Source organism: Vanessa tameamea, chromosome 17, assembly GCF_037043105.1.
Source record: "Vanessa tameamea isolate UH-Manoa-2023 chromosome 17, ilVanTame1 primary haplotype, whole genome shotgun sequence".
Taxonomy (NCBI): Eukaryota; Metazoa; Arthropoda; class Insecta; order Lepidoptera; family Nymphalidae; genus Vanessa; species Vanessa tameamea.
The window spans coordinates 5,787,995-5,815,190 of NC_087325.1; the positions used below are offsets into that span (position 1 = coordinate 5,787,995).

General features: G+C 30.8%; 1 protein-coding gene across 3 annotated transcripts in view; it reads left to right on the forward strand.

The window, feature by feature from the left end:
* LOC113400554 (cytochrome b5 reductase 4) overlaps positions 1 to 27,196 on the forward strand; it is a 78,321-nt gene that overhangs the window by 22,250 nt on the left and 28,875 nt on the right. For 2 of the 3 annotated variants that reach the window (XM_064217616.1, XM_026640170.2), the window contains exon 2: positions 3,348 to 3,705. In XM_064217616.1, coding sequence (XP_064073686.1) covers positions 3,354 to 3,705 — 352 coding nt within the window. In that variant the 5' untranslated portion in view covers positions 3,348 to 3,353. Of the gene's footprint in view, positions 1 to 3,347; positions 3,706 to 4,435; positions 4,808 to 27,196 lie in introns of those variants that run through there. The other variant, XM_026640174.2, reaches the window with a different exon arrangement.

A 27,196-nucleotide genomic window follows, 5' to 3' on the forward strand; every position in this document is an offset into this window, starting at 1 on the left:
TTTTAATAAAATAAATAACATCTTTTTTTTTTTTTAATTAACATGGTTATTTTTCGTGAACAAGACATTCGTAGATAATGTCGAAATATCGAGCTCCACCAAATAAAAATAAAAAACATGGTAAATATCCCGTTTTAAATGCTGTTAATAAATAACATTTGTTTAAATGAATAAATTTTACCATAATTACTATTTATTTTTACTATTTTATTTACTACTTCCGTCCTGTGGTTTCACCCGCGTTCCCGAGAGATTTTATGTTTTCCTGGGATAAAAAGTGTCCTATATGTTATTCCAGTACATATTCTATCTGTGTGCCAAATTTTATCCAAAACCGTTCAGTAATTTTTACGTGAAAGAGTAACAAACATCCATCCATACCTCAGAGAAATCAGCCAGATCCATACACACAAACTTTCGCGTTTATAATATTAGTAGCATGTAGGATTACTACTATGCACTCTCTTTTATAAGAGACAAGACAATGTCCTAATCTCCAATGTTACACGAGCATTCACGAAGGGCTATAAAGTTTCGTGAAAAGTTGGTAATTATCATCCCGATTGACGGCGACCGACTGGAACAATTAGAGGCTTACTAGATGCGAGTATATATTATTTTACTCTATCTTCTTATTATTATTATAGCTTTTAAACGCTATTTAACTCTTTGCTAGATGCGACTTATTATGACATTGCGACGCAATATGTCATACTCAATCGGTAAAGTAGATTATCGCTCATACTGAGCACACGAAAATAGATCTTAAGGTGACGAACCTTTTCTAACCCAATATGTCATACTCAATCGGTAAAGCAGATTATCGCTCATACTAAGCACAGGAAAATAGATCTTAAGGTGACGAACCTTTTCTTACCCGACTGTACATAGCTTTTTTGTTTTACAAACAAAAAAGTATTGTAAATATATTTGGTTTTAAATTATCCACGAAGACCTATCCATACCATACATATAGAATAGTCAATTATTTTATGGTTCTATCCACCCTCCAAATGCTTTTTCTAACTCCTCAGCAACTGCCAGACACAGTCTGTCATTGTTGTGGATTGCAAATGCTTGTATTCCAATAGGCAGCCCTTCACTGTTGAGACCTAAAGGGTATTGTAGTTGCAGGGAAGCCAAGGCTGTTTATTATCGCCGTGTATATGAAATTCATTGGTCTCATCAATGGCTGATTTTGATATGGTGCAGAGGTTGGGTGAGTGGGATATATGAATATAGAATCATCCCCTAACATTTCTTTAAAAATTTTAATGAAAATTACATTTCATTTTCAATTTTTACCTATAATTAAAAGATTCGTCACGTCGTTATGTGGGTACATGAAATAAGAAATTTATTTTATTACGGACTGTCCGCCCACATTTCTCGGGTTTTTTTTAAATAAAAATTTATTAGTGTATTTTTATGAATATTGTTTAAAAGCGCCTTGAGCTTTACTCCACTATCTAAACCGATTTTTTATTACAAACCATTAGAACGTGATTGAACCATTGATTAAACATCTACACGCACAAACTTGCATGTTTATAATATTATATTTTTATTAATAAGACTTAAATATAATATTTAGTATGGGTCAACTCGTAAATATAACATCGCAATGTAGACTACACCTGCTATTGCAATAGGTGATAATAATAAGTATTTATTAGGAAGGAGTAAAGACAAATAAAAAACTTCAACCTTGAATTGCCATGATATCATTGGACAAGATCTAAAATAATGTATGGAATTCAATTATGGACTCGTAAAAATCTAGGGTGTGTTTATCTTTACTCATTCAGACATTGGAATAGGTTATTATCATCTTGTGTATGTGTATGGTGTTAAATACTGGTTTGTATTGTATTGTAATAATTTGAAGTTACTTAAATTAATATTATTATCATTTAATAACTAACTTAATTAACATCCATAGATATTTAACATGCAGACAGTTGGTTTTGATGTTGTTACATTAAAAAATATATTTATAATTTTTAATGTAACAACATCACAAGTCAATTCGTGTAGTAAGGTGGTGGTGCTCTCTAAACCTTTGAAAGTTTCAAGAAGGTTCTTTCTTTCGATTCGTTCTTTTTGCATTTTTACATCAACGGCTTAGCACCGAATTAAACCTTCAAATTCGATATACCTACTGATTATATCTGTGCGTTTTCCTAATAGTTGAGTTTCTTAATTTGTGATTGATTAGTATTTCTGTGCTTTAATAGCATATAGCTTTTCATAATATATTAATAATGGAGTTTTGAAGTTTGATAAAACTTTTTACAACATGTTTCTACCGACCTTTAAAAATTGTAAGTCTTTAATTCGTGAACATTTCGTTACACGTGAATCTTAACCGTATATTTTAGGTTAGAAACTGGGTTCACACCAATTAATTTTCATGTGTTTAACATGTGTTTATAATGTATCTTGTGCTCTGAAGGAATTTGCTTTTTTGAAAGTTAAAATATTTTTTCCGATTGATTAGAAGTCCTCCTCTCCATTGAAAATAACAACATTTGAGAATAAGAAGGTCTGGTTCCAAATATTCATTTAAATTCTAATTATAAGACATTAATGCCAATATGACTGCGCTACCTATAGCAAGGAGCACTCTAATATCTGTCTCGAGTAGTTTCGTTTGGGGATAAATAAACCGATGCTATTGTGATCCGTTAATGACCGATCATACTCATCCGATATACAGACGTTTCGATGTTGCTAAGCGACGACGGGTCTAGAGGAAAGCAATGATGAACCCTCTTACAAATAATTAATGTGGCCCTTGGGCCTGTTATTACGAATTATCGTATAATTGTCAATTTTCGGATCCCTTTTCAAACATTTTTAGAACGATTCCTGGGTCGGTAGGAAATTTGTTTTGATAAATTAGTCTTACTCCATATATATATATATATTTTTAAATATTTTATAGAGCGATCGTAAAATGTTCACCGTTATCTAGTTTCACGCAAAATGTACAATTAATATAACACGTAATTTATTTAATTTTGTATTTAATTACTTCATTTAGCTGAAGTTTTTGATAGTAATATTTTTATACAAAATAATGCTTTTGGCTAACTTTCAATGGAAAGCCAGCGCTACTGTACGAAGCTGGTATTAATACAATTATTTCAGATGTCGCAAAGTGTGTTTGGGATCGGTCTGCATTAATCGTGGCAGATAAATTAATTAATACAAAGTAAAACGGCTAACAGTGTGTATAAAATTCAACTTATATTGTTTTTAGCAACATTTAACACCTGAAAGTTTACAGTAATGGTTAGATAAATATCATATATATTATGCTTATCATAGTTTTTTCTTTTCAGGTCGATATGTCCGATACGCTTCAAGACGAAGAGACGTCACCGACACGAAGTAATTCTCTTAAAATATCCCTTCCCACCGTACTGTGCACGGATGTCACCGATAATCCTGAATTGACTGAGACAAATTCATTTGTGAATTCAGAATCAAAACTATCTCTTCCCTCCAGTTTCGGTACACCTACTTCGCCGTTACGATTGTCATCACCACTTTCGTTGCCATCCTCCCCTACACCATTTGCAAAGACACCGCTTCAAACACGCTCCAACAAATCCTTAGATGATCCCTCACAACAGTCCTCCGAGAAAACTCAATTAAGCAGTATGAACCCACCGTTAATCAACTCAGGATCTGCTACTGGTAAGCCGAGACTATTTTTTTTGTGTAAAAGCTTGATTAACATAAACTTGTACCTGTCTCATAAATTTACTACCATAATGGCTCTTGCTAAAACTTTAAATTAATATTTTGACATCTGATATACGACATTTTGCTACGTGTTTCCTATGAATTTATATTTTATTTTTATAGTAAATAACTCTCTTGTTATATTTTTAAAAAAGATTTGCCAAAAAAGTATAAGAAGATAAACGTGCAATTTACTTCGTAGTTTTTATTGAAGTTAGCGTCTTAATGTTAATTATACAACCATTTCTAATATTTACGTTATAACAATTTGGTAAAAAAGAATTGAATATATCGATATATATTCAGCCATTTCAGTTTATTTCAAACAAACCATGATCATAATTAAATTTAAAGTTTGGAAGTCAAGTACGTAAAGTAAAGAAGTAGAAAAGCGAAACTAGAGCAGCAATTATAATGCAAACAAAAGTAGCGCTGTAGCTTGTTGAACAGAAACGGAGCTGCGCCCCTAATGTCAGTCTTATAAACCATTATTTTGACAAAATAACAGTCGCTATAAAATGGAAGCAGGGAATTAGAGATTAGGAATAAAGTTTAAAAGATTTTGCGTTCAAAAAGTTAAGGGATATATGAGTTATTTATAATTTTATCAATTTTATTTGCTTTTCTAACGAGTTGTGGATACAAATATCAAATCCTCTTCGGTCGACCGCAGTCGAGCGCAGAGCGCGGCCGGCGCCGGGCGTGCCGTCGTATTAACGCCTGTACTACGACACTTCACTTCAATTTTATTGCTGCGTAAAGAGTAGTGAAGCTTTTATGTTTCAATCACTTAATGAGCCTATTTTTCTAAATAAATCTTTAATTCGAATAATAATAGTGCTTTTGATGCGCAGTTATTTTCTACTTAGAAATGTTCAGATCTGACTTTTTTTTCAAACATTTTAGAATCGATGAATTCGTATTTTTTTTAGTTTTCTATGATTGATAAACGTGAAGTTAATTAGTATGAGCTGTGAGAATTTATAAGTTATGCCGTGTTGTGGGTGCTGGTGGAACGGCAGACAGAGACATCGACCGCCGGAAAGCGTCTCAGGTTATTTTGTAACCGATAAATTTGATGTGTTATTTAAAAATTTAAACATGTTAATACAACGGGCGTTACCTTTTCTACTTAACATGTATCAATAGTGATTTCGAAGGTGAATTTAAAGAAAAATTTTTGTTCAATGTTTATCTTATCCTTATTGGATTAATCTTATTCTATTTCCCAAACAAACTCCAAACTCAATCTTGAATGTTTGATAAAAATAAATTCGATTTGACTGCTACATTAGCAAATTTATTACAAAACTTTCAGTCGCCTTTCAAAGTTTTGTATTTCTTCGATAAAGGCTGCAGTTTTCACATAATCAATGTTTGGAAACGGTTTACCTTACTTTACATACATATTACAATTACCTATGTACATCTGAGCAATTGAAAAAAACACGTTATTTTTCTACCTAGAGTTATGAATGCCGCTGAATTATAAAAGGCTCTACTAATACTACTTGATACTTAATCAATGATTTTTAGTGTGCTAAATTTATTCTTCTTTAAACGATGTTTGTCGAAAAGTGAACACAAAATTGAACTAAGACAAAAGCATGATTAATTCTATATCAAATTACGTTTTACTAGTTATTGAATGCTTGCGAAACTTAAACTTACTTTAATAATACAGATATGGAGGAGAATGAATTACTGATAAACTTGTTTTTTTTGCTCCAGCAAGAAACGAACCACTCTATTCTCTATATTAGAGTTTTGATACATTTCTAATACGGCCAAAGGTTAATGTCCATTGTAATTGTAGCTCAGCTAAAGATCATATCAATATCAATCGAATTTCAACAATTTTCGATCGCAAAATATTCTCTTAAAACTGATTGTTTTTTTGCTGTATAATAAAGTATATAGAATTGATCGATTAGAATACACAGCTCTCAATTGAAAAAAAATTATGGCTCTTAGTTAATTTGTTTAATCAAGATCAAAACTCATAATTGATGAGAAATATATGAAAGCAAACATTTGTTTATACTGTTGTTAATAAAGCAAAAATAAGTTTTTATAAAATTTTTACTTAAAAATTTAATAAGAATAAATAGAGCTATAAAACATTTGCTCATTAAGTGTAGTTTTCCGAATACACTTTTCAGAAAATATATTTGAACGAGATTTGAAGCTTCGGTAATGGCGAATTTATCGCGTACTTGATTTTCAATCTACTTTCATGTACATGGTATACTAGTCATGATCCCTGACTAAGCATGTGCATAATGTAAATTTTATTCTAAGTAATCTTGTGTTAGATATAATATTATAATTAAAATATTATCACAGTTTCTACCTTTTTTACATTTTTAAATTACCTAGTAATCAATAATAACTTTTATTACACAAAAATATTAATAAACACAATAAAATAACAAACCAATCAACCGAAATAAAAATCAAGTATTAGCTATCCTAGCTAGGCTTTTTAAGTAACCTGTGTTGAGGATAACCCGACCCCTTCGAGTAAAAAAATCGACAAAGACCAGAAACGTCACCTAAATTATTTGTAAATAAAACTGACAAGAAATATCTTTAATTGAATTGTATAAATATTTTTTATCATACACGCTCTACTGTTTTAGATCTTGTATACGAAAGTTATTAAAGTTAGCGCATTATATTGGTTTCCACGACTATTCGTTCGAATTAATTAGTTAGTAAGAGATAAATAGAAATACAGTTACTACTATAAATAAACTTTCTAATTTATTAAAACACAAATTAAATTTCTTTTTTAAAAAAGTTTGCTTTTTTATTATCAGGCACTACTTTTTTCGTTGTTCAATAAAACATTGCCAAGAAAAGTTATTGTCCTTAGCTGTTTTGTATTTAACACTTCATAAAATGTACATATTTATATATATAGAATGCTAATATTTCGCGGTGTATAATTTCTGCAGGAATAAAAGTTTTAATCGTGACTTTTCAATCTCAATACAAGAAAGTTATGTATTAAAACCGCCATAAAGAAAGTATTATAAATTATGTTAGGTACATGAATATTATTTTGGAACGTACCTTATTAAGTTGGTCGCATCAACAACGTCCTTTATAATAGGCACTTATAATATAAGTAACAATAGGCACCTTATTGGTTGAATGTTGAATCATATCCATCAGTCGATATTTACGGAACAAAGACGATATACCTGTTGTCACTAAAGAATTTAATAAACTCCAGACATGTTTTGTTGTGTTTTCTCCAAGCGGACACCACAGAGTGAGTCGTCATCCAGCTCGTGTTTAAAAAGTAAGTTAAAGCGTTAATATTTACCGCGACACATAAGTAGAATAGAGTACGTCATTACTCGTCGTAGTCAATTTAAAAAGAATGGTTGTTTGCAAATTGCTCTATCTAGTGTAAAAAAACCCGTATTGTTAAATTCTTGTTTTCTTTTTTTAAAAACACATAATCATAGAATTATTAAAATCGAACTGCGGACTTTTCGGATTGGTCAAAACGTGGACTTTAAATATTAAAATTCATATTACCTCCCATAACTATGTTAAAAATACAAATTGTTTTTTTATAAAATACCATGTATATTTATAAACAGATAGAAGAAACATCTCAAGACGTTTTGTACAGTCTGCTTAAACAAACGAAAAACAAACTAGTTACTTATGTATATGTATACTACGAAGCAAATCCATGTATGCAAATAAGCTACACCCCAGCTATTGCTCCAGAACTTTGTCACGTGTGTCGAATTATAAACAGAAAACGTTGATTCCTATATACGTACATGCACAGATTATTTTAGTACTCTGTTTTATGAGAAAATAAAAACGGACTCGGAAATATAGCATATTTATACATATGTGTATTATCTCATACCGAGATGTACATATCTCATTCCCGTTCACCCCCACTAACGTAACATGACAGCTTCAGCTTCAACCCTTGTTAATCATGATATCATTTGCGTCATATACTGTATGTACTACATAACCGTATATCAATCAAGCACTTTGCATAATAATGTAATTGTATATAATTAGTTAACGTCTATATTTTAATTTATATTTAAATAAAGACTGACACTACTGATATTAAGTATTACTGCTTGGCGGTAGAATATATGGTGAGTGGTTGGTACCTGGGTAGCTACACTGGTAGACAATATATCTATCTATCACCAAGTAAAATAAAATAAAATCTGTACGCGATCAAAAACTTCCAAACGGATTTTATCCGGTATTCACTAATGAACGGAGTGATTTATGAGGAAAATGTAGGTGTATAAATCATTATGATTTTGTATAAATGATATATACGGTTTAAGTAGACCCTTATCAATAGTCAAACAAATAAACGATACTTAATTTAATGTTTATTTATGTACTATACATTTAAATACTCTGAATAAATGTGTCTTTTTTGAGATATTAATTGTGTAAAAATCCAGATTTTTTTCACATTTCGCGCTATGAATTTCGCTTCTAATTAAATAAGCAACACAAATTGCAAACTGACCTTGACTTGTAATGTTTATTGACAAAAAAATTAATTGGTTCACGTAGTCAGGTCCGCGGGTCAATATTTTGTGAACTTTAATTATTCAAAATGAATGCTATTTGCATTCATTTTGAAACAGAATTTCTTACTAGAGATATTCGTTGCTGGAATATCCCCAGTTGGTTGAATTTGATGTCTTTCTTAACGCAAGTTATGTTTTCTTTGCAATTATTGTTATTCTTTTGCTGTTTTTCATACTTATTTAATACTAGAGACCAAATTTAATTCATTATTACAAACAATTAAAATTAGTGCCCGTCTAAGTTTTTGGAGACGTTTGACATCTTTGTCCAAACAACAAAGACAAGAGCTGAAAATTTGGCTGAAGCCGTATGTTCTTGCAAGCGGTAAAACAAATGAGACTTCATTAAATGAAAAGTCAATCGTAAATTGGTTTACTTTTGTTGTTAATAAAAATCTCCATATGCCTCCAAATAAAAAAAATCCAACGTTCCATAAATAAAACCGTATATTTTCACGATGACTACATTGATATAATTTGTAAGTTCCATATTAATCGGATTACGTGAGAAAAACAACAAATAAATTGTAGTTTTGATCGAATGCTACGAATAAGCTGGTTTGAATGTAATGAATATATTGAAATGAAAATATGCAAACGCAATATGATCGTTAGTGCGTTTTTACATGTACATGGTTACGGTGCCTTGTTAACTCGCAATGTAAGAGCTATTATGAGAGCTATCAAGGCACAGCGACCGTGCCGTGATCGTGTGTCGTCCTCTTTCATTTTAACAGTCGTGTATAGACTAGTATATTAGTTGACATATTCTGCCAATATAACATAGATATTATGACATCTGAAGCCTAAGAGAATATCGATTAATATCGTACTCTAATATCGAGTTATTATAAAAAAAAAATTAAGAATCGATGTCAGTTATAATTTCTCCCGTGTTGACTGAATCCTCTGCATATGAAACTACACTTAGTAATCAATCATATAATCAATTAACCTAACGCATGTTTTCTTCAATTCAACTAGATTTCATTAAGTGTGACGAATCCAATAAAGATTAATATAGAGAAAATTATTTAAAACCTATTGACCTTATTGAGCTTAAATTCGTGCCAGCCTTGTTTTTTATAATAATATTTTATAGACATTGGTTTTTAGCAATCTTTTATCTCAGTGACATGAGACAGAAATAAATATAAAAACAAAACGTGAAAAATTGCTACTTCATATTGATAATATTTTTATTCATGACCGATTGGATTTTATAAAAAACTTCAGTAGTGCTATTCTTTAAGAACACCCTTAGTATCTTCAATCGTGAAATGTAGAAAACCGACATACAATCAGCATTCAAATGAGTAGTTTCTTCTTTTCGAACCATACCTACCTATTGAAAATCATGGCTCAAGCATCGATATGACCTTAGTTCACGTAAAAGAGACTTCCATCAAAGGCAATTTAAATATATGTATCAATTCAATTCGATACTTGAGTCTAATTTTAACCGAGTAGAAATTAAAACGCGTTCTAAAATAAGATGCATACTTGAGTTATGATTTGTATCTGAAACTAGTTTTGAATGTTCAGATCTTAAACGCTGCTTGAGACACTTTCTAAAATACTGGCCGTTGTATATTCATATATTATTATGAGTAAATAAGCCTCGCGGTTTTTCCTGCTTTTAAATAAATGAATGAATTCCGTGTCCTAGTAAGCGAAATCTAATATCTCACTGAAATTTCACAATCATACTCTGTGCTGGGTTTCGAGTTACAGAACAAATATAAAAAAAATTTACAATTTGTTAAAATTAATTTAAGCACTTCGTATTTTCCCAAGCCAACTTCATCTTTTACCGAGATGATTGGGAAGTAATGAATGGCTTTTTGGACAACATCGTTATGTTTTAATTGAAAATGCTACTTTTTAAAAAAAAGTTATCTTACTTATTTAGATAATAAAATAATAAAGAAACGTAAAAACGTAGAAACGTAAAAACGAAATATATTGTGTTAATATAAAATATGTATATTGTATTTGGTATATTATAAACATTAAGATTTATTTTCGACGTGGTTTGAAATATTAATTTATTTTAAACAAAAATGAGAAATCAGAGTAAGCCCGACACGAGTTATTACGTAAACAACCCTGAGATCAAGAGAAAATGTATTATGTAACAAATAAACAATGAAAGAATAAGAAAATTTTCACCCGAACAGTGTTAAATCAAATCGAAAATAATGAAATTTGCGAATAAGTGACGTGTGTTATTTATTAATATTAATTCATGTGGCATAAACCGGCCAATATTAGCAGGGGAAGCGAACTGAACTTAATTTAAGTTGAAATTATACAACATTAAAATTATACAAATCAGTATTTATATATAAGATTTTTTACTCTCAGCCAATTTTAACAATTCATGGAAATTAATCGAGTGGTTCTTCATTTATCACATTTTTTGTAACAAATGATTTCAATAAATGGCGGGTCATTTTGTTAATGGAGATTTTTTAGACGGGGAATTGTCTGTCAAATTAAAAGTAAGTATCAATTAAAAATGAGTACACTCATCCACCAGTTTCAATAGGTAATACGTCTTTATTCAATTTATTATTTCCAAATAACCCATGGCATAGCATTAAATACTGGTATGTAACACAATTTCTTATTTTAAAAATGATTCAGCTGTCATTAGAAATAATACAAAAATCAGTTAGAACATCGATTAATTTCTTAAAAAAATATATTACTTAATTGCTAGCTATTTAAAAGCATTAGCAGCCTGCAAATTTCCCACTGCTGGGCTAAAGGCCTCCTCTCCCTTTGAGGAGAAAGTTTTTGGAGCATATTCCACCACGCTGCTCCAATGCGGGTTGGCGGAATACACATGTGGCAGAATTTCGTTGAAATTAGACAGGCATTTATATAGGTACAGAGTGAAATTTTGTTGGTTGTTTTCCCGCAAATAATTGATTTAGTAGTCAATACCTACTCCTTTTGTATTTTTATTTTTACGCGAAACTGAATCGATATCTTGCGGGAAAATAACCACCAATATTTCATCCCCTATATTTCCAGACACACATGGATAAATACTGATACACCACTATTAATGTATCAATTTGTTTTCAATTTCATTTTTTCTTTTGTATATGAAGGATGAAGGATCAATGCCACGAGTCAGACGAGCAAATATAGGTCGGCGAACGCGTAATACAAATTATGTGACATCACAAAGACGATCATAGACTGCAGATGAACGTCTAAAAATAAATCTGCTGAGCCTGTGCCTGTACTGAATCTTCCATGGCGATCACGAATACGTCGTGCTACTTTGACTGAAACGATGTGTGCTGCTTTTAATTACAACAATCAGATTGATTATAGTATGTACGGACACATTGGAATGATGGACGTAATATGTCCACATTGTGATGCGGCAAATTTTTCAGGCGAAACGCCACGCATGTGTTGTGCTAATGGCAAAGTTAGATTACCAGCATTAGAAATTCCACCCGAACCATTATATTCATTAATATTTGGGATATCTCAAACATCGAAGCATTTTTGAGTCATATTCAACAATACAATTCGGCATTTCAAATTACTTCTTTTGGTGCTACTAAAATTATTAGAGATTATTTCATGCCGACGTTTAAGGTAAATACTTCAACTGGATTGTCCCATATTTATATCAATCTTAATAATAAAGTATTCGATAGTTTTAAAAATTCTTATCTAACAACCTAAAATTGCATACATGTTACAGATTCAGGGCCCGATTTATCATCAAGTTGGTTCGTTATTGCCGTACCCCGACGCTGATCTTAAATTTTTGCAAATTTATTTTATTGGTGATGAAAATCGTGAATTGGATCAACGTTGGACAATTGTTTCTAATACAAGACGAGAAATTATTCGAGAGCTACAATGGTTTTTCCATCAGCATAACGCATTAGTTCTCTCGATCGTATGCCATCTGATAATCACAAAATCGTAATAAGGGCTGATAGAACACCTTTTGGAGAGCATGCCAGGCGATTCAATGCACCGACAATTGATGAGGTTGCAATTGTAATTGTTGGTGATCAATAATAATTGAAGATATGTGTCTAACAATTGCAAATTAAGCATTAGCACAATTGGGTATGACCGCACCAAATCGTGAGATGCATGATTTATTTGAACGAGAATTGCAACGTGAGCAGGAATCCAATTTTAATGATTTGCGTTTATTTGTTCAATCTAATTTTACTAAATTGAATATTTAGCAAAAACATGTATATGACACAATCATGCAAGCCGTTTCCAATAATTCAGGTGGATTATATTTCTTGGATGCATCTGGTGGTACAGGCAAAACATTCGTTACATCATTGATTTTAGCAACTATTTGCTTACTATTGGCACTTGCATCTTCGGGAATTGTTGCTACATTATTAGAAGGTGGTAGAATGGCATCAGATTGACAGTGAAAAAAATATTGTCAAATTTGATCGAAGCTACGATCTTAACTGGTAAATCTAAAGGTGAAGTTTGTTTGATACCGCGTATCCCTATGATTCAAACTGATATGCCATTCGAGTTCAAACGATTACAATATCCTGTTCGTTTATCATTTGCGATGTCCATCAACAAGGCCCATGGGCAAACACTTCACGTTTGTGGTGTGAATTTGGAAAAATCATGTTTTTCACACGGCCAACTTTATGTTGCCTGTTCCAGAGTCGGTACCCTCAGCCGTTTGTTTATTCACACTCAAAATGGAAAAACCAAAAATATTGTTTATCCAAATATTTTGAATTATTTTTTTAAATAGCTAGCAATTAAGTAAATATATTTTTTTTAAGAAATTAATCGATTCTCACTCATTTTTGTATTATATCACTTTATACGTAGCGAAGCACGTACCCGGCCGCTTGTTGTAATATTAAAAAAGCAACACGGACAAGTCAAGTTTGAACGTATAATATATGTCAAACGAAGAAACAAATATATTACGTATCATGAAGCATATAATAAGTAGTAGGCTAAAGTGGAACTTCCATTCATCTATTTTAGTGAACTAGTACGACAGGTAACAAATTTATATAAAGTAATTCCCTTAATTGTAGAACACAGAGCTCATTTATATCAATGATTGTTTTCTTACATTCACTATCCGCATTAAATGAACATTTTGTTTAGGAAATTCATTTGGTTTCATTATTGACTTTCAAATTAAGTTAAATGCACTTCTTTAAATGGTATAACTGAATTTAGTACCCGAAGCGTCAACGAGGTTTCAGATTAAGATTTCTTGTTACTGACCCGTTTCAATGACTCGTCCGATTTTATATATATACTAGCTGTTACCCGCGGTTTTGCTCGCGTAGATTATGAATAATTGAATATATTTACAATTTAACTTAAAATATTACGTTAATGTAAGACCTCTTTGTTGACATTGGTGTGTATTTCATAGCTTCTAACTTCAAAAATGACGGACTTCCAGACTAACCTGTATACGAAATGTTAACCCATTTCCCTCCTTAGGCGTAAAATATCCGGAAACACTTAAATGCGAATCAAGTCATTTTTAATCGGTAGCCCAAAAATAAAGTTTCCTGCTTCTAACTTCAAAAATGACGGTCTTCCAGACTATCCTATATACAAATTATCAACCCCTATTTCCCTCTTTAGGCGTAAAATATCCAGAAACGTTTAAATACGTATCAACTCAATTTTAATCAGTTGCCCAAAAATATAGTTTCATGTTTCTATCTTAAAAAATGACGGACTTCTATACAAACTTTCAACCCTTATTTCACCCCCGTTGGGGTAGAATATGCAGAAACGCTAAAATAAGTATCTACTCCTTTTTAATCAGTATCCCAAAAATAAAGTTTCATGTATCTAACTTAAAAAATTACGGACTTCCATACAAACGTTCAAACCCTATTTCACTCCTTTAGGGGTAGAATTTCCAAAATTCGCTCCTTAGTGGGTGTCATGATATGTTAGTTTATAAGAGTACAGCCTAAAATATAAGTTTTATGCTTCTAGTCCTAAAAATGACAATACTTTCAATAGCTTACAACCTTTCATCCCCCTTTTCAACCCTTTACAGCATTTTTTTCCAAATAAAAAGTAGCCTATGTCCTTTCTCAGGCTCTAGACTATATGTGTACCAAATTTCATTTAAATCGGTCCAGTATTATTGGCGTGAAAGCGAAACAAACAGACAGACAGACAGAGTTACTTTCGCATTTATAATATTAGTATGGAAGTGTGGATTGTTTTTTTTATTTATTATAAAAAAAAAGTTTTTACAACAAAAAAAATAGTTCTCGCCAAGCTGTTATGCTTAACGGCGAGATGCGCTCGTTATTACAGAAAAAAAATGTTTTTAGCATAAATACAAATACAGTATTCACTTCACATAAACATTTGCTTAAATATCATAATGGCGACATTTTTTTTTCATCGAGAAATAAATCCCTTAACTTAATCTTTAACAGTTTTCTGCTTATTCCATTTTTTGTCTTAGCATAATATTTCTATTGAATAATTTTGGTACCATATATTTAGTTGTTCTTTCCCCATAGTAATTATTTATTTTTGGCTGATATAACTTTTTGTCAGTTACTCTTCTCGTATTATATTTATTTTTTACTAATATTTTATATTCGTCCTTGTAATAATAAGTTTTCAACATATTTTCTTTCTTTACAAACATATTTTCTGAGGTGTGTTTTCTGAATAATTTTAACGAAATGCAGTGACACGATTTTATTCAACTTTAACCTGCAACCCTAATTACGAATTAAAAAGAAACCAACTAAAAATAAATGAAACCTAAAGTAACTATTCAATTGAAACTAACCTACCTAATATTTTTACCTTACCTTATATGGTTCCATATACATATTTATAGGTATGTAAATAGCTCATAGATTTTTTAAATTTTCCAATGTAAGCAGAACCTTGGTCCTAAGCAAAATGTACGCAGTTTGCGATCAATTTATATTGGTTTGTTATATAAACAAAAAAAATAAAAACAAGTTTTCAGTTTTTTTTAGTTTATAATAACTATAATAACTATCTTCATGCCAAATTTCAAGTTTCTAGGACTACGGACTTTCAAGTAAAAAATACAATTCCCGTTTATTCCCTATCCCTTGGGAATTCCAAAATATCCTAAAAATAGTTTTTAATTGTTGTTATAACCTACTTGCATGGTAAATTTGAAACCCCTAATAATTATAGTTACGGGGATAGAGCTACTTTGGTTCGAAAATATAAATCCCATTTATTCCCTATCCCGTGGGAATTTTGAAAAATCCCTTCTTAGTGCACCTCTAGGATACTTAAGGTGTGCCAAATTTCAAGTCTCTAGGTCCAGTGGTTTAGGCTGTGCTTTGTCTGTCAGTCACTCAGTCAGTCAATCACTGGGTAACGGAAGAGTTTTATATATATTGATTTCAGTATTCAAAACCATTTTCAAATACAATAGGCAGTAGTTAGAATCATCTATAGCTCGGTCGGGTTCGAGTATCCTCGTACAATTGCCAGCATCATTGTTCGTACTAAATGTGATAATCCTATGATTGTATAAATTCACCAGAATGTATTCTTTATTAAACATTTTTTTTTATATATTTTAACATTATATCAAAGTATTACAATATTATGTTTTTAAATTTATTTTAGAAAAGCAGATTTTTTATTTAGAGAAGTACATACATATAAGACACGAGATCATAGTTATTATGTACCTGTTATTTTACGATCTCACTTATCAATCAAATTTGAACACAGCAATTTATACAGTATTGCTGTTTGGTAGTTAAAGAACTGATGAGTGGATCGGCACAAGGCCCCAGTGACCTACCACTTGTAAAAAAAATAAATTACATAAAGGAAATCGTCTTACTTAAATGAATATTGTATTGTATATTTGTAAATTATGAAAATTATACATAATTGTTTTAATCCACATGGGTTTTTGATTAACGATTTTGTCACTGTAATTTAGTTATTTTCAAACGTTGTTAATTAATTTAAATAATATAAAAGCGACAAATTCTTTCTTATTTTTTTATGTTATAAGTAGGCGGACGGGCTAATTGGCCACCTGATATAGTAAGCTGTCACCACCGCCACCATTCCTCACATCACCAACCGTTTGAGCCAATGGGCGATTTATGTCCCTTATGCTGTAGTTAAACTGACTCATTCACCTTTCAAACTGTTAGAATACTAAATATTGCCTTTTGGCGGTAGAATATCTGATAAGTGGGGAGTACCTACCAGGCTTGTACAAAGACTACAACCACCGAGTAAAAGTATACCAATAATTTATTTATTTTACGCTTTATATATGTATATGGAAATCCTACTGACGTACGAGTTCTGGGAAAATCTAAATATCAAATACAAAGTCACAAGTTTAATAGTCTACTCCGATAATCATTATAAAATCGTTATGGAACGCTGTATTAATTAATTAACACTTAACCCCGATACATACACATACACATACATATATGTATATTCTTAACATCCTCTAACGCTGTCTTCAATTATAGTGATTATTATCTTTCGGGACCGAACACATGTTCCGATTATCTAGAAACGCGGTAGCGTGTCAGCCAAGTTCAAGTAACAGAACTGACGAGCAGCACCGTGTATAATATTACACGAACCATTTGGAGCCATTTTTTGACCTCATCATAACTCAAAAACTATTTGACATAAGCGTGGGCTCATATATTGACACTCGCGATATACATATGTGTTCCAAATTTCATAAGCGCATCTCAAACCGTTATTTAGATATTAACGTCTAAAAATCGTCAATTTTATCACAGACTGACCTATAGATCAAAACTATAACCTATTTCCAGGTGACCTAGAAAGTTCAAATTTGACATGCAGGTAGATAATTAGGCCAATACAAAGGAAAAAACTGGTAAATTTTTATCATTTTATTATAATTTTTCATTTTATTGGGTCTGTTAGGAACACTTATATACTTAGGTCCTGTAATAACTGTAATAAAAAAAATGATGTAAGAACCAGCAATCAAAACTTATGACAGCTGATCTTAATGTGGATTTTAAGGTCTTCACGTGAATATATAACGAGTTGAATACCACCCTTAATTTTTTTTAATCCAAATATTTCCGTTTTAGTACTTATGAGTATAGTCGACTTTCGTTTTTATTACGTTTTTAACTGGCATCTAGCGCACATCAATGGTACACGGCGCGTACATGTTAATATAATTCGTATATGAGAACTAGCCAAGACAGACCTTAGGCTACAATATATTATTCTAAGTTATAGGAAGAAAAGATATTTTATGTAGTTATAAATAAATTTCAGGAAGGACCATTGGACTAGGCACCCATTTAGATCTCACTTCTTTTGTTGAAGTAAGCAATCAAGGTATATATCATAATATTGGCCTTGGATCTCATTTTTACATTTATGTTTTTGATGGGATTAAAGTTATACTTCCCTTGGGTACAAAAGTTTTAGGGTATGCTATTGGAACAAATAGAAACGTATTTGATTTAAGACTTTGGAAACAATTATATTTGATATCAATAATAATGTTAGCTTATTTTGGGGCTCGCCACGTGTAAGTAAATATTATCGAAGCTATTGATAGAGAATAAGAATGGTTAAATTGTTAGAAGAAAATAATTTACATTGTAAATATATTTTCCATCGTCTTCACAAAATGTTATATACTAGATGAAAACTCGGCTTTACTCGGGTAAAATATATTAAACAGAACAAATATAAATATCCTAACTACAGTACCACTGCACGAAATTATAATTTGGAACACACTTTCTGACTGCACCCGTAAACGTCAAACACGGGCGGCCGTTGAACTGTTATGTCATTGATATTCATGGATTTAATATCGTAATATCTCGATTGTACGAATTTTGCGGATATATATTGTCGACAAAAAATTACTATTTCTTAACGATCTATAATTGTGGATAGATTTCGATCGGGTCTATCGTAGACCTGCACGAAATGATTAATATAGATTATACCTACTTTAAAATTATTAATATTTAACCCTATTAGTGACAGTACAGTATAGTTTTAAATTAATAATTAAATAATTTTATTCGTTCCGTAATAAGTTAATTGAAAATAAACTGAGATTAAAATTGATGGTAACGAATAGATTTTATTTATTATTTTAGTAATGCACCCATATTTTTCTATTACTTGAAAATTAATCTAATATTTTCAATAGATAATTACTGATTTTTACAACAGGCTTTACATTTATTTAAAATTTTGTTGTTTTGACACTTTTGTTTTATTAGTGCTCGTATTATTTCAATAAAGTAGTTTTTACGTAAAAGCTCTAGTAACTACGAACAACCTGGTTAGGTTGTTAGTATTATGCTGATAATAATATTATTAACGCTGAAGCAGTGCTCACATGCCAACAATGATTACTTTTGTTATGAATTGTTTGTGTTTGATACAAATAAATCGTACTTAAACAAGATAAAATTATTTGTTCTATCAAATGACGTTAATATTTACTTTCAACCAGTTGTAAAGATTATAAAAAGAAGAATTATAACAAGAAAGAACACGTGTTACGTAAATGTCAAAACCTCTTATTTGAATAGCCCTTTAAATTGTATGTTATATTAAAATATGAATCATAAAAAATAGCAACATTAACTTTTTTTTTATATGTCTACATTTCTAAAGATTTTGTTTTTAAACCCAGATAATATAATTGATTAGGTGTCCTCAAATATAAATATTATGACATTAAATAGATATACAGTCCTTACATAAAAAAAACATAAAATACATTCTTAAATGTGATCTTACTTTTATCACTTATTTTTGGTAAATATATGTAAACATGTATTTTGTATATTTCATATAGGTTAAATCTAAATGCACTGAAGAAGTATATTCAGAATTAAATGAGAAACGCTTTTTAATAAAAGTAATATTATTATTTTCTACTATTATTTTAAGTTTATGAAATATTTTATAACTATTATAAAGGTATCCTTGTAATTAAAATAGGCTAGTTACTGGCAAGTGGCAATAATATCACGAACAGGCACATAAAACATTAAATATTAACCAAAATGAAAATCTCCTTTTTAAAGACAACTTATGACTATGACAGGTACTAATATACAAATATACGAATAATAACTAAGGTTATAATATAGTTATATATGTTATCTGTTCTTTGAAAAACTGTTTTAACGTTAAACGTTTCGCTACGTTAGAATATCAATTTACTTTATGTCAGAAACTAGTTTTGAAACATGATTACTCCAGCGGCTGTTGAAGCCAGTCTCTATAATAGGTTAATTGATGCCGCCTCCTCCCTCCCTTTTAAAACGATTAAGCGATATTCTTACATAAAGTCAATCGAAAGGTATCAATTTGATTTTGGAAATATACAACAAAATAACTTATATAATTCACTCCCTTTGAGCAGAAGGTATGGAGCAAATACCACCACACTGCACCGATGAGGGTTGGTTGAGTTTTATCTAGGGTCTGTTTGGGCGTAAATACTGGCAATCTTGTTCACGACAATCGTATATAACGTCGAAATATCAAGCTCCACCAAATAAAATAGAAAACATGGTAAATATCCCGTTTTAAATACTTGTAGTAATAAAAATAACCATGTTAATTTAAAATTTTATAACAGTTTAGTTCCAGTAGGTATACGATGTAGTTATACATTTAAGGCTATCACTGTCTGCGTACCAAAGTGACCAATCATCAGTAGGTGGTCTATTTGTTTTTCTTTCTTTCTAAAATATAAAAAATATACAATTTTTTAATAAAAAATGTACATTCAAAACTAAATCTTAAATGTGCCAGTGACAAATGTTCATGCTAACATATCATGTAAAAGCAATTGTAAATTTTAAACATACGCACAGACACTACTGGCTTTTGTTGTGTTTCGGTTTGAAAGGTGAATGAGCCAGTGTAACTATGAGTACAGGCACGAGTTATATAACACCTTCGTTGCTAAGTTTGGTGGCGCATTGGCGATGTAAGAAATAGTGAATATTTCTTACAGCACCAATTTCTATAGGTGGTAGTCACCACTTACCAGTTCAAGTGTCCGTCCGCGTACCTATTTAATTTAAAGAGAAACAGAACCGATTCCATTAATTGCTTTCCATTTTTTTGTAAATAAAACATGATACTAGTATTGGATTTGGATAAAAATGGCTGATGCGATCAATGCAAAATCAGTAAAAAATCGATAAATCAAATACCTAGTATATAGTGGCAATAATTAAACAGTAGTTAAAGTTGGGTATCATAGTGTTCTCTTAACAGATTTCGAGAAAAAAGGAGAAACTAGCCAATTATAGTATATTATTTCATTGCATTAAAATGTAACGGGAATTTTAACAAAAATATTGATTAAGTAATAAATAATATAGAGCCGAGATGGCCCAGTGGTTAGAACGCGTGCATCATAACAGATGATTACGGGTTCAAACCCAGGCATCACCCAAGCACCACTGTATTTTCATGTGCTTAATTTGTGTTTATAATTCATCTCGTGCTCGGCGGTAAAGGAAAACATCGTGAGGAAATTGCATGTGTCTAATTTCAAGGAAATTTTACCACATGTGTTCCTAACCTTCTCCTCAAAGGGAGAGGTGCTCTTAGCCCAGTAGTTAAGAAATTTACAGGCTGTTACTGTAATAAATATTTGAAAACAATTAATTCTGGTACAGATTGTACAACTTAATAATAATGTAATAAATAATCTATAATTTAATATTATAAATATTATTATGTTATATTTGTTAGTTATACATATATATTATGCTAATCTATCTTCCATCTATAAATCCGTCGCTCCTTTAGCAAATATACAGACACAGCACAAGATTAATAAGCATGGGTGTATATTAGACTTCTCATCCTAAAATATATGACGATATTACTGCCAAACAACGTAATAAAACATCTTGATATTGTTTACCTATATGAAAGGTATTATTCCATAAGCCATCAAAGCTTATTAATTTATATTATCGTTATTATATATCCGGGCTGATGTTCTGAATAAATAAAGCATAAAATTTTAGGGTGTATTGTTTGAGTTTTGCTCCCGCTATAAACGAAACAAAAGGACGGAATGAAATCTAATCAAATTGTATTGTTTCAGGTTTTGTTCACATAATTATTTTATTAGTCCATAAAACAGATATCGTTTTGGTAAAAAAATGTGGCTTGGCTTTTCTGTTCTTATTTATTTTTATGAGTGATGTGAAAACGATCGTACTTATATTAAAAAGAAGTATGATTTTATATGGCTAGTGAGTTTGTACGACTTAATGCGTTCATTTCAGAAACTAAAAGTCCTGTCTGGATTTATTTTTACATTGGATAAACAGCTTCTTATATAAGCTATAAGCCTTTCTGAAGAAGTTATATTAACTTTTTCTAAATATTGAAGCAGAAATCATAAACCAATTTGCCAAAGTGTAAGTATTGGTATTTAGTGAATGACAGGCGAGAAGAGATTATCTAAATATAACGCGGATGAAATCATAGCTCAGTTTGTCGTCGTGTAAAAAATAACTGGTATGAAACTTTAATTTTATTATAAGAAATACAGAGTAAAAATAAACTATAATTTAGCTTATAACTAGATCATTATTTTGAAAAGTGACAAAATCATTGTTCATAAATGTAATTATACTTTATTAAGAGAAAAAAACATCTCTCCTAGGCTGCTCCTTATACGGATATACCGGGTTTCTCCATATTGAAATAACTCATGGAATAACCGTGTCAATAATATTTTGCTTAGAAGTCTGCGAGTTTAACTTTCCGAAGAGAAAAATGTTATTATACGATAACGATAAAATTATACAGCGACCTATTTCTGCACAATTCCACACGCTATATAAAACCAAGCGTCACCTCACCACAATGTTTGCTTTACCGAAAATGTATAAAAAGTATTTGCACTCTTTTTGCCACATTTATGCGTTAAATTATTCAATGGGTTGAATAAAAAAGCATCTTAAAAGTGTATGTATATTCAATACAATTATTTGAACCCTTTTTAAATTGATAGTATAAACAGAATAAAAAGGTGACTTTTGTTTGTTTGCTCCAACTCCAAATTCGATTGACGGTATTCTCATAAGTTTAGTTATCAATTTGATCTTTTTATGTGTGTCCTCTATAGAGCGCCAATCGTGAACCAATTTAGTAATAACTTTTTTATTTGATCGGTTATTATTGAGAGCGCTTTTGATAAGTCACTTGTTCAGTATATATTATGCTATATTATATTCATCGACAATTTTCATTGCAAGCGAATGCTACGAAAACTATGACGTAGGGAGATGGCTGTGTTACACTACCGTGCCTAGGGATAGCGCGTAAGGCGGTTGTTGCTACGCCTGATCTTGTCCCGGACCTGTCGGATATCCGTCCCATCGGACTATAAGAATGAGGAAATAGAGAGTGCATTTGTGTTTGCTCATACATTTGTAAACTATCATTTCTCCTGCACAGGAATATTAAAATATCTGCATATACTCTGCAATAATTTAAACCAACATAAGGTTACATATAAATGTTTTAATGATCACGTATTTAATCAAATGTATATTTCATCATAAAGGCGGATAAGTTTTGATATCGATTGTATTAGGTATAATATTTGCGTTTAAAAAATAATATTAAACTCGTAGCTAGATGAACGATATGTGTAATAATACAGCATACACCGTTTATATCTAAAAATATATATGGAAATTAGATGTTGTATACTTCAGCGAAATGAATAATAAACTAAGATAAAGACAAGGAAATTGTCATCGCTACAAAGTTGGAGCTTCGCGTACTATTGATTTCTCTACGAACGCTTATTCCAACGGAAATATACGTGTATATACCAGATGCGTCTATTTACTTTCAATAATAATTCCATTACAACTTCAATAGAACTATAATGACTTATCTTCATATAAAAATCTTATTTTCTATATAAAATTTATAATAAGTAAATAAATAAATGCGGTTAACTTTAGCTGAATATTTGTCCCAGTTCTCTAATACTGCTTAAAAAAGTTTTAGCAATTTAAGATAGTGGATGATAAATCTTATATTAACGAAGAAAACAGCAAAGAAAATGGTGTAGACGTTATATAACATTGAAGGCTATGGTAACCCGAGTAACTTGTTACTTTAGTTGTCACTACATAATTGTGTATCAGTATACATTAATAACCCTAATATAAATGTTTTATAAAAACAATGAAATATATGCTTGAAGAAACATTTAAACGACGCGGTTTGCTACATATGTTTAACCCACTTTTCCTTACAAACAAAAGGCAAAATAAAGTTCTTCTTTGTTCTTCCTTATTGAGCCAAGGGATATAAGGCCGAACGATAGCGATATTTAGTATATTTTGGGTCGTCGATCATGAGACTTATATGAATATTAAGCGCTTTTGGCCTACATTGTTACACCTTTTTTTGTTGTTTACACCTGTAATTATTTATTCACCTAGATTTAATACCCTGTATCTACTGCTAAGTGAATGTGTTAGTGATAAGTCGATGGTGTAACTATTTCCAATAAATAAATAAATAAATAAATAAATAAATAAATAAATAAATAAATAAATAAATAAATACATTACTGTGGTCGACGTAGCCAGTGACCGTAACACACGGGAGCGAGTTGTTTACTGATATCTTGCAACGAAATAATGAAGTTTGGTTTGTTTTTTACCTTTACGTAAAATAATTTATATCGAATTTTCATATTATTACAGTTTCAAGACAGCGAAACTATGGTAATATGTTGAATATTTTTGAGATATAACCTTATATGTTGATGTGGTCGAGGATAATTTCTTGCTTTTTGGCATAAGGCTTTCCCTTATAAATAAAACACAGTAACGTTTTTTATGTTTAATAAAATTGAATTGAATTACATATACTTAAGTTTAATTTATTTTTTATAAGAGATGAATCCTTGCCATCCTTAAAATAAATAAAATATTAATTTAAAAAATTGTAAGTAGTTTTGTCTTTCACGCTTTTTAATTTAAACCAGTAGAAGTAGTAGTTCGCGGACAGTGTTGTACTTTGCATTTCTAGAGTTTGAGCGAATAGATCGATTAATGAATGCTTAAATGTTATTAGGCAAAATTCTTTCAGCCGAGCGAAGTCAGGTTGGGTAATCAGTTTGCATAAATATGGACCAGTGCCATGTTTATAAAGCTTTAATGATTATGAGAAGGAGACTAATTAAATAAAAATGTATTTAATGAATTTGTAACTTTTATTACATTTTTTATACAAAATGAAATCATATTTAGCCGCTCGCTTGTTTAAAACATTAACGTTCAGCTTAGCGTTCCCGTTAAAATTGTAGATTAAAAGCTTTTCTGCGTTACTTGTTAGTGCTAAGCACTTTAAAGTACCTTAAATTAACGTATTTGGAACGTTTAAAATATAATAAAAGGATTATTCCTTGAAACTTCGAGATAATAACTCTCATATTTAACTATTGTTACTGTACTATACATAACTTCATATAGTTAAATATATCTCTCTCTCTGATTAGATTAAATAGAAGGCATCTTGATTGCCATTTTAATTCCGAGCAAAGAATTCGCAAATTAAATAAGAAATCTTTGTCCAGATTAATTTCGTTCAAAATAAATTTGTAACGATTATTCAATAACGTCAATTCTTAGAAGTACCTTTAGCGGATTGTAATTTTATTTCGGATTTCTATTGCTTTAAATGACTTGGTACAATGTTTTCCTCAACTGATTTTCATTTTATTTCAGTAAAGAAATTATTCTGGAGAATAAATTCATTAATAAAAAAGAAGACTGTGATTAAGCGAAGCACGACCTTCCTTGCATCGAAGGACGTCCAAAACTTCACCAGCAAACTTACTGACTTTTATAAAAGGATTCCCATTCGATTGAATTATCCAATGAGAGATCTAATAAAGCAGGGTCAGCTCTGGAAATTACTGAATTCGTAGCGAAAATCTTGTTTAAATTTTCTACGTATATGGTGACACAGAAAAAAACTAGGAATGTGTCTATACTTTTTAGCAATTCAATTTTTTATTTAAACATATATAAAGTTGAATATTCAACATATAGGATCTCTTTTAATCACATAGTAATTAAAAGAATTAAAACAAGCAATATAATATACTAAATGTAAAAGGATGTCTCTTTTGCTACCATATATATTTATTAATTAAACGTTTCTTTTATTCATTAGAAACAATATGTACCTACTAAAAAACCATAATATATTAATTTAATATTAACTTTCCTTATAAAATAATGTTTTTATTATATAATTGTTTACATCAACAGTTGCGATTGTAAAATGTATAGGTATATTTTTGAGATGTAGGTAACTTAATATTGACGTAGTTATTACAGTAAAAATTTGCAGGCCGCACACGTTTTTGTATCGAGTATTATGATTATCATGGCAAAGGTAATGACAATAACGCGTCTTATCAAGACTATATATGATAAATTTACGGATAAATCGAAACTTTGTATAGGTATTTATTTACCACGAAGGTCTCTAGGATAATTAGTATTTACGTTTATCTTAACTCTTAGAAATTAGTTTTAGGTTGATTTTTGTATCACCAATAATAATTAAAAGATCATAATAATTTAAAATTAGTTAACAATTTTCATTAAATTTATAATGCTACTGGTTATGGGAAAACTCGAATTGCAAGCAAAAATAATTCATCTACATTATTTTATTTATTTTTGTATTTCTATGTAAACTTTTTGTATACTTTTTGTTTACTTTGTATACTTTCTATTTTGAAAGAAATATATAATACAGAGCCTTTAATTTATCGCATCCTACTTTTCCAATTGTAACAGCTACACGCTGAAACTAGATTGTATTTGGTAGCATGCTACTAGAACTCTCTAAAATTTAATTAACTTCATGTCCCAAAAGTCATCATCCTTGAAAATGATTAATTCAAAATCCCTCAAGAAAACCTAAACTAGTGGGTACATGTGCGATGTTGGAACGTTACGCAAACCATTTGTACAGGAATATATTAATACTAAAAGATAAATATTCCATAAGGTGAATAGTAAATTAAATAGGTTGTAGATTATTTGCAAGACTTTTGGGCAGGACAAAACAAAATATACCAATTAATATATTAGTAACGTAGTATATTGATATTGATTGATATATTAACGGTTGAGTATACTTTTCTACGTATTTGATGATGTCCTCTTGATCAAACCCCGGGCCATGGCGGCCCCCCTCAAGGGAGACAAGCCAACTGCGGGACATATCACAGTGCAAACAAAGATGCACTCTATTCCCTTACTCTCATAATCCAATGGGACGGGAAATCTGTCACGAACGAAAAGAGTTCAGGTGCATTACCAAAGACTTTACGTGTTGTTCAAAGCACGAGGTTTTCGAAGTAGTGTAAACACAGCTATTAAGAATTCTCGCCCGAAAGCTTTTTTTTATGGTACAGGTTGGCGGGCGAGCGTATGGGCCACCTGTTGGTAAGTGGTCACGACCGCCCATAGACAATGGGGCTGTAAGAAATATTAATCATTCCTTACATCGCCAATGCGCCACCAACCTTGGGAACTAAGATGTTATGTCCCTAGTACCTCTAGCCTTATAGCTAGCATTTGTGTATAGCATTGTACTTCTTACATTGATAATGACTATAGACAAAAGCCTGTTTGCTCGTAAGTATATATAAAAAATATAAATGTTATAAGAATAAAGGAACGTTCCCGCAAAGTCGTGTAAAGTTTCATAATCTA